Raw genomic sequence first — 9,820 nt, forward strand, 5'->3', positions numbered from 1 at the left:
CTTACCACAGGGTGCACACATGTAAACAAAGGAGAGGCGGGGAGGAAACTCTTTTATTGCATCAAGTTTCACCAAAGCTTGCCAGTGCAGCAGCACCAACACATCTGTGAATCTAGAAGCTCTTCCATCTCTGATCTGTTCACTCCAAATGTCCAGGTCCTCGGAGAATGAAATCCACTCGCTCGCCTTGTTTTGAAAGGGAAAGTCGCTCCGGCTCCGTCAAGTTACAAACACGCTTCAGATCTAGATGAAAGTGAAGAGAGCTGTGATGAATGAGACCGATTGGAAGGTGGAGTCCTCAGTCGTTCCCCCTCGCCGGCTGCTTCTCCTCTCTGGAGTCCCACCATCCCATCAAAATAAAGACGAGCCCACGCGGGAGCGAGCCGCGCCAGAGGCATCGCGAGATTTCCGCAGAGGCTGCGGCGCGCCTGCGCGCCGGCAGTGCGCGCGCGCCTCTCGCCAGCTCCGCAGCAGATGGATCATGGAGCACTTCATCTCAGCTCAAGTTCCAAACGAGCGTCTAATGTTTGCGTTCGTGTGTGTTGACGACCGTTATGAAACAATTTAACTACGCTTTTCATGACTTACTGCCGCATGCGTCAACGACCGCTGCTTGGAGTGGATTTTAATTACGCAACTAAATCTTAAATAACAAAAGATGTGGGATTTGATGATTTATGTGCAATAACAAGTATATTGTGTATTTTTAAATACCACCCGTATAGTTATTAATTGTATTTTTTTAATATCTGCAAATAAAAATAATTAAAACGAGATTAATTATAGCCATTTTTGTGAATTTTAAATTGAGTCATGTTTCCGTTTGAGAAATTCAGATCTAAATCTCAGACCAAAGGCAGTCAGGAGGAACTGAACTGCAAAACAAATGTTGCCTTTTCTTCTCCTGATTACAGTTACAGCTGAGCCATGAATCCTGGAGCCAAATGCTGAAACAAAACATTTGACTGTGCACCAGCAGCCAGCTGTCTTCTTTTGTGAGAACAGTTCGGCTCATGAGAGTGTTTGTGCGTTCCGTGTAAACTGAATTTCCAACGCTCGCAGTCACGAACGGAAGCGGAGCTACCTGAAGTATAGTCGTTTTTTCCCCTTCACAATACTGAAAGAGAAGTAATGTAGAAAAGTAATATCGATGTCTGTATGAGGAGATGGAATAAGAGCTAGGCATTAATCTGTAATTTGCTTTCATACATTTCACTGGAATACATTGTTTTTTTTAAGAGTCACTGTGATAATATTTAATCTGGCAACCAAGACTTTTTTTTACTGACAACATTGTGCTTTTGGAATTAAATATTGCCGATTAATGGCGTTTTTTAGAGTTAAAATGTTCCAACGCAGTATTTTTCTCCGCAATTTTATTTAGCAATTTTAAACAACGTATAAATAAATTGGAGGATAACATTAGCATATTACTGTGTAAACCGTCAGTGAGGCCATAAATTGAATAAAATGTGTAATTAAATGGACACTTCGGAAGGTTGGATAGCGCGTCAATTTAGAAATGACTTCAAGTTATTTATATTGATATTGAAAATGCAGGAATAATTGTGCGTCCACTGAAACGAGGACGAACCGCAGCTGTTCTCCTCTCAGTTCCAGCACAACCTGGATGTGAGGCAGCAGATATTTCGGAGCTGGCTGCTGCAGCTCGCCTCTCCAGTTAGATGTGGAATGCAAATGCTTTGTTCACTCGGAGGAGGAATCAGCGAGGAGTCTGAAAGCGACGAGTTTTTGATTAATGAGCTTTGAAATGGCTCTCCAGGAGCAATAAAGGATGGACACACACACACACACACGCACACACCACACATACACACGCGCATTCTTTTTCCACATCGCGCCCTTCTTCTATCGGAATAATTCCGCTCTTGATCGATAATTTAATGTTCATAATGATCAATCTTGGCTATATGAGGCTTATAAAGGAAGACAGGTGAGGTGGAGGCGCGGCAACAATAACCGACTCCAACAAAAGTTTGAGCACTTTATTTACAAAATGTTGAACACAATAAAATATAACATTTCAATATATTTATGAAGTGAAGAAAGAAACGGACAGAAATGACATGCTGGTGTGTAATATACTCGGATAGTCTACGATTTAAGGTTCGACATTAATCATGGACACACGTAGTGCTGTTGCTCACTATCAAATGCCCCAGTTGTCCCAGATTTACAATTACAAAATCATTTTTATTTTTTTTCTCCACTCAACATTGCATTTTTTCCAAAAACCCTGTTTGACCATTTGAACACTTTCAAGTGCATTGATCTGTCCAATCTTACAAACATTTATAAATACTGGCGTGTAAACGATAAATAATGTGCAATACATTTAAACAATAAATATATATATATGACGATACAAAAGATTAGAAATAAGGCGCCGAATAAATTAAGTCTCGCTACGGATGATCTAAATCTACTGACTTACCTTCAAGTGTCTCGTCCGGAACAGAAAAAGCAACGGTTCAAGTGAGATGGACGAAAGCTGTGTCGTTGACAAAGTAACCACATCGATATCGAGAATAATACTGTCGTAATAGTACACACGAGTGAGGTAATCAAAGCGCCACGCACGCACGCACACACACACGCACACACGCGCGCACAAAGACTTGTTACAAATGCGTGAGTTTGGGCGCTTCCTGAATCCTTCCCTGAGACGCTTGGTGAGAGGTGAGGTCTGTGTAGGTGGGGTGCGGGTCACAGGGTCCGTGGTGGTGGTTCCCTGGGATCTGGGCCGCGCAGCTGTAGTCCACGCTGGTGGATGAAGGATGAGGGAGATGGCCAAGGTTGAACATGGGCCCCGAGGCTGGCATGGAATCCACAAAATTCCCGCCCACGTAAACCGGGCTGCCTTGCAAGTTGGCGCTCGGGAAGCCGCCGTTGCTCTGCATGCCGTGGTGCTCGTACTCGGACCCCGGGTAGCGCTTCTGCTGCGGCAGGCAGCCGCCGAGCGGCGCGGTGTAGGCGGCCAGGCCGTACATGTTCTGCTGCGGCTTGGAGAAGGGAGGAGGCGACGGCGCGTCGTAGCCCAGGCTGTTCTGGAGCTGACCCGAGTAGCCCAGGTGGCCCGAGCCGCTCAGGGGTGGGCTTCTGTCCGGGGAGTGTCCCATGGGCGAGTGCGCGATCCCTTTGGACTTCTGGTCCTTCTTGTATTTCATCCGGCGGTTCTGGAACCAGATCTTGATCTGGCGCTCGGTGAGGTTCAGCAGGTTGGCCATCTCCACCCGCCGCGGGCGGCACAGGTAGCGGTTGAAGTGGAACTCCTTCTCCAGCTCCACCAGCTGGGCGCTGGTGTATGCGGTTCGGACCCGTTTGGACGCGGGTCCGGACGGGCTCTTCTCGTCGGCCACCTCACCTGCGACGACACAGACCGCGATTGTGATACGGTTCGGTTCGAAAACATTCTTCATTTCGTATTTTCTGTTAAACGTGTACATATTTTATATATATATATAAAAAATACCCTCATTAATATTGCTAAAAGAAAAACACTTAAAAATATAGTTAATAATTTTGGTGAATTTGGTGGAATAAAACTAGAGTAAATACAAGAACATGTTTCTAAAATGGCAGGTGCTTCAGTGCGGGGGCATTTGGGGTCATATCAGCTACTGGTGGCTTTATAAACATGTAACTACATGAATCAGTGAGATTCTAGAAGCAAATAAAATAGATTTTACTGATAAAGAATCCAACATTATATAATAAGTATAGAAAAGACAAACCCTGTTGCCATGGCAACTTTGCACATTCAATCCCACAACCAAAAATGTAATCGATTTTTATAAAGATGACAACTTCCCTACTCAATATTTCATATTTCACTTGTATACTGATTCTAAATAAGCTAGTGCTAATGGTGCTAGCCCTCACATGCTATTTCACCTCATGCAGGCCAACAATGACGTCATGGAGACGCACCTGCTGGGGCGCTACAGTTGTTGCTCTTCTGCTTGGAGTTCTGCCGGGTCTCCTTCATCCAGGGAAAGATCTGCTTGGTCAGGCCCGGCGTGGCAGCTCCAGACCCACTACCGGATGGAGACTTCTTTTTCTGGGACCCGGGGCTGTTGGCGCTGGGGGAGGATGCTGAGAGGGGAGGGGGCTGCTGCTCCACCGTCGCCTGGCTGTTGCCCTGCCCGCCGCTCTGTCTCATACAATCTCCATTCATCTCCCCATCTTTGAGGCTCGGGGGTCGGACCGTGGAGGTCTGGATGGGGCACACCGAGTTCTGGTACTCAGCGTCTATAGAGGGGGCGGGGTAGGTCTGATGGGCTGCGGGGCCGTAGTTGTAGGAGTCAGGTTTGGGGTAGGTGTAGCCTCCAAAGAGTCCGGTGTTGTCGTAATACGTTGCTTTCTGCATGGTGCTGATTCAAATATCCAAAAGCATGGGTGGCGTGTCCTCACGTGACTGGTCTCCCCCACCTTCCCTCCAGGCTGTCACCTGCACAGAAGCTGTCATGAGCCCACAGCATCCATTATGCTGCCCTGAGTCTACCTCTGCATTCAGTCCACCCAGGAGAGGCCTTCTGAGCATGAGCAGTGAAACAAGACGTCACCTCAAGTTGAGGTTGCAACTGTGTTAGTTTGTCATTTAAATCCAACTGTTCCCATAAACCCACGTTTCCAACAAGATGAGCTGCTTAAACAACGCTATACGGACTGAAGGGAAGGATTTTCCATCTTGAGGTTAGATGATATTTGCTTCATGACAATTCCAAGAAATTACAGGAACATATTGGGCAAAACCATAGCACCCATGTTTTGCACTCACTTTTGAATATTTAATATTTAAAAATCTGTCCATATATATATATATATATATATATATATATATATATATACGTTTAAAACACCTATATATTGTCACTTTAACTTAAAAAAAACTAACAAATATATAAATAATAATCACTAAATTAATATATTATTGTAGCAATATTTTTTTTAATAATAAAAATCAAAATTGTGGTCATTTCTTTCTCCACATATTTGATTTTTTTCACAGCATAAAGTAAAATGGTAGGGTACTTGCATAATCTATCTAAAAATATGTTTCATCCTACTGGATTAACTTATGTGATTTCTGTTATTTATTTTGAATATTGTTCCTGCTGAATTTATTATTGAATCGATATATTATTGAATAAATGGGATGAACCATGGACTGACTGTATATTAATTTAAAATGAAAATCCACCCCGGTTTTTTCATCATCACAAGCCCATAATACATAGTGTTCATCATGAATTCATCTTCCTGCTGAAGAGTTTGTCCGTTAAAGTGATGTATTTGGAGCGTCGATGCGCCACGTTGCCATCCCTCCCTCCCTTCCTTCCTCCCATCACGGCCGGTGAAAACATGACAAACCTTCTCGAGACCACTTCTCCTCATGTGAAAGCAGAGTTGCCCTTCTGCGCTTGGAATCCTCATCAAAGCACGAGCTCCGATCTTGTGAGCCACAAAACAGTTAAAGTTTAACCGGCGCTAAAAAGACCCTCTGGGAGTCTCAGAAATGAGCTGAATCAGAAGCTGACACACCGACACACAATGGGCTTTTCACTCGTCACAAAGAGCCTCACTCATTGTTCCCTGCTGCAGCCCACCGAGGCCGCGCTGCGGACTCAGATATGAGCAGAGATTCAAACGAGCGCGACTCTGCTCGGTCCGGATGATGTGTTGTGTGTGTTTTGGAGTCACAAACAGACTCGTCAAATGGCCAGTGCACTGTATGTTGGTGGCGTTTTAAGGAGTCGCAGTGTGCGCCGCGCATGACAATTGCACCTGTCAGTGTGGACCGCGGCAGAATTTATGACCGCAAATGTTATGCTTGTAAACGGCCCGAGAGAGGAATGAGAAGCCAAAACAGTGGCCGAGGCTCTCAGAGGTGTAAAGCGTAGGAGGAAGCCAAGCGAAAGAATGTCGCGCTGCCGTATATAAATCCAGTCTGGACGCTGCGCCGCGGCACAAGGCGAAGCCTCCGGACTGGACTCGGACGGTGGACGGTTAAATCTTATTTCTCTGTGGAAGGTTGGTGTTGTCATGCGTTTGTCTGCGGCTGGTGACAACAAAGGGGCGCCATTTTGAGCGTTTCCTCATGTTACTCACCGAAATCTGTGCAAAGATCTTGTGTGTCTCTCACGCATTCATCACTGCTGCGACCTCGACCTGGAAAAAAGAGACGCATTTAAATTCCAGCTTCAACGTCTCAATAGCAGCTTTGACATTTTAGCACCGTAAATGGAACATTTCGAAACAAAATTGCGTCATTTTCTGCTGCGTAAAATCAAATCAGAAACGCAGAACCTTTAATATGTAACAACCACCAGCGCCTTTCACGCAAGTTTCCCATTATTTAAAAGCATAGAGGCCTGGTTTTTGCCTTCTGTTTTGAAACGACACACATTCAGGTCGAAGTGAACAGAAGAACCTGTGCGCTCTGGCTGCGGGTGAGCAGCAGAAGAAAAAGCCCTGAATGTGCACTTTTGCACAAAAGAGTCCCAATATTTAGCAGTCATAAGCTTTTTTGGTGACCCCTGGGTCATCCTGCATCAAGTCAAAGTTTAACAAACTACGAGCTTTAAAAGTCAGAACGCACTCTCGCAGACGCAGATGCGACGAGCGCAGAGACAAGGAGTCTAAAACCAGTCCAAATGGCGGGTCAAATTCGGATTTTTAATTTTATTTCTTGTTTTTCGTTTGTGTTTTTCCGCACACAACATGGAGGATTTTTATTTCTTTCAGATTTAACGTGTTCACACTCGTCTCCTGGAGTGTTTGCGCACACACAACTAGTCGCAGACATGATCCTCTTTTCATTGCGCAGTGTTTTTCGCCTACGCGCTGTTACGGTAAGTTTGGTGCACACAATGGCCCGCAGTCAATTTGGAGACTTGTTATCCCACGTATTCTTGTACTATTGAAGAGACGAGACGAAATAAATATTCCACAAAACGACAGCAGCTCATTATTCGCAGGTCGTTTCGACTGAGAGCTGCATTTGTTATTAATGTTCAGTCTAACGTCTTTCACAAAGAATCGCACAGTTAATTTATTTTTAAATGCTATTAAACGTTTTGCTAATGTCTCAATATAATAAAAACTGAAAACTATTGTGCTATTGTTTTTTAAATGTCGAGATCTCTCATTTATTGGAATTACAACTCGAATGGTTATTACTTTTTTTAAGTACATTAAGCGTTCCAATGAATTTAAATATAAATATAACTGCACTCCACAAATTCCCTTTATGTCTACATTTTAGAATGAAAACAGAGCAAAAACCGTATTTCTAAAATCTAAAAATATGATAATAAGTGGGGGTATAATAAAAAAATAACTAGGTTTGATTCAGAAATCTGGCTCAATAATGGAATGGCGATGTAATATTCAGCTGTGGATACAGTTATAGTCATAATATTTGAACTAGATCGTTTATTTTATAGCGACCATCACCTGTTTTAAACGTTAATTATTTAGTTATGCAAAAGCTAAGCGAATAAAAATCAATTATTCAAGGTAAAGTAACAATAGAAAGCGCTTTTTAAAGTCAAGAAATACATGGATCTGCATGAAAAGGTGGAAGAAAAGCAGATATAATAGCGTGATATTTATGTAAAGTGTCGTTGAATCATGAGAGAAAATCCACATAAATGGCAACAAAAGGCTCCTGAAGCGATCCAGAAAACAAAAGGAATCAGCTGCAAACGTGAGAACTGGGTCCAGCTCCTCCAGAAGCTCCAGCTAACAAAGCCGTTCTCCTCCAACACATAAATCACCGCGAACGCCACCGCGACGATAAGACAACAAATTAATGTGATTTACGATCCAACAGTCAAAAAAAGAGAAAACTTCCATCTACTTTTCCCCTCAGAATCAGCTGGACGGTGTCGATTCTCTAGCACCTCTCACCTTCTTGAAAAAAATACCCGGTCCGGTCCAGAATAAATCCTCCACCTTTGTCTGCACCGTCCTACACCTGAACTCGCTCTTTTCCAGACATTTCCATTCACCACAATTCCAGACAGAATGGACGGACTCACATTCAGCTTCCAATAAAAAGCGTGAGGTGGAAAAAAAAGGGACGGCAATCAATCATGGATGTGAAATGTACAGGAAGTGTGTATATATAGGCCTGGAGGTAGCATCGGGATTATTTTGGGGGGAAGGATGACAAATACAAGGAGAGAGAGGAACTCACTTTGACGTTTCCAACACTGCAGGCTTTTATTTTGGTAAATTCAGCGGCGAAAAATGAATCAGGAGGTTTTATCAATCATTGTATCTGCATGTCTTTCCACCTCCACAAAAACGTTGCAGTGATTCAAGAAGCTTTTATTTTGGTGATTCCATTCAGCCAACAAGCTTTTAGGATGATGAATCGAGCTGCGATGTTATTTCCTCATTTATGTTCCTGCTGTTTTTGCTCTGCAGCTGCTGAATCTGAGCCAGAAATGTATCTAGAAGTCAAGTCACCGGGTTAAACTGAACCACAATCCAACTCAAACCTGCAAATTAAAAGCATTTTTCAAGACATTCTTCCTGAAGGCAGGATTTTTGAATGAGGATTTTGCCTCAAACAGAGGTGGTAATTATATATAATAACTAAGAAATATATAGGGATACTTTTTTCGACTATAGACATGATACATTTTCAATTGTCTTGAAGATTTTAAATAAACTGAAATGATGACATCTCAGTCGTGACACTGTAAATATTAAGAGCCAGGATTTCCAAATACACGCCAGCTATTGAGGAATAAATTCAGGGTTTAAGGTCGATAAATGACGTAATGTCTCATATAAAAAGTGGACAATGTATGGTGCGAATTTGAAACGATATCACGCTTAAAATTCGTCCCGATTTTTGGGCATTATTCTCATTTTTTCCAGCAAATTTAATCCCAACGTCGCAATGATTTAAAAAAATATATTTCCATGCATTAGCGCCAGGTCTTTTGTGAACATTCTGATGAATAATGCGCTTCCTGTGTGCAATAAAATGATCTCTGTTGTGTCGCCTCTTAATCTACCGAGTTATGAGTCTGGGGATGACGGTGAAGAAGATTTGGGGTTGTGCCGCAGCATATGTTCGGAGGGCAATAAAAGTGAAAGATTTACGTCCGCACCCCCACACTCGCCGCCTTCCAGGGATGATTTACAAGCCCCCCTCCCCAAAAAAACTTCCAAAATAAAGACAACAAATTCGACATTTAAAGACGAGTGAGGCATCCGCGCAGAGATCATTGATGCCTCCGCTGTTTTGAGGAAGCGGCTCTATCCGTCACGCGCATGCACCCCGAAACACAGTGAAATATTGACCTACCCAAACATCCATCGGTTCGGTTCTGGTGCTGCAGAGTGCGCGGCTCGCTCGCTCGGATATTATTTTCTTGGAGGATCTCTTCAAGTCTGATAGAGTCCTTGCGATTAATGACGACGCCGTGTTTCTGGGGGGACGTGCTGCATTAATTATTGAGACAATCACGTGGTCCGGCCGACTGGCGCACTTTCATATGTCTGAATCCGAGAGAGGAAGAGGAGAATCAAATATGGCCGGATGGAGAGAGACGAGGTGGTGGAGCTGCGGTGTCTGCAGTGTCATTGAGAATGGAGCTGCTCCTGGAGCCCCACTTATTGCCGCTCACACATGTAGGTCAGTGCGCGCAGGAGGCTGGAGCTGCCGTCACATACATGACCGTGGAGGCAAGCAGCGAGCAGGATGATAAAGGAAGAGCCCGAAAGCCCCGTTACTACCAGGCTCGGCTCACTATTTGGCAAACGACAGGCGTCTGAA

At 43.8% G+C, this 9,820-nt stretch overlaps 1 protein-coding gene across 1 annotated transcript; it reads right to left on the reverse strand.

The window, feature by feature from the left end:
* Positions 1–2,509: 2,509 nt before the first annotated feature.
* On the reverse strand, positions 2,510–9,561 carry hoxd3a (homeobox D3a). The gene is made up of 4 exons (XM_053877405.1): positions 9,350–9,561; positions 6,133–6,192; positions 3,952–4,471; positions 2,510–3,385 (listed from the first exon to the last, which is right to left on the reverse strand). Exons 3-4 carry the CDS (start codon positions 4,388–4,390, stop codon positions 2,643–2,645), a joined length of 1,182 nt encoding a protein of 393 aa, XP_053733380.1. The 5' UTR covers positions 4,391–4,471; positions 6,133–6,192; positions 9,350–9,561; the 3' UTR covers positions 2,510–2,642.
* Positions 9,562–9,820: the final 259 nt, after the last annotated feature.

Source organism: Synchiropus splendidus, chromosome 10 (genome assembly GCF_027744825.2).
Source record: "Synchiropus splendidus isolate RoL2022-P1 chromosome 10, RoL_Sspl_1.0, whole genome shotgun sequence".
NCBI lineage: Eukaryota > Metazoa > Chordata > Actinopteri > Syngnathiformes > Callionymidae > Synchiropus > Synchiropus splendidus.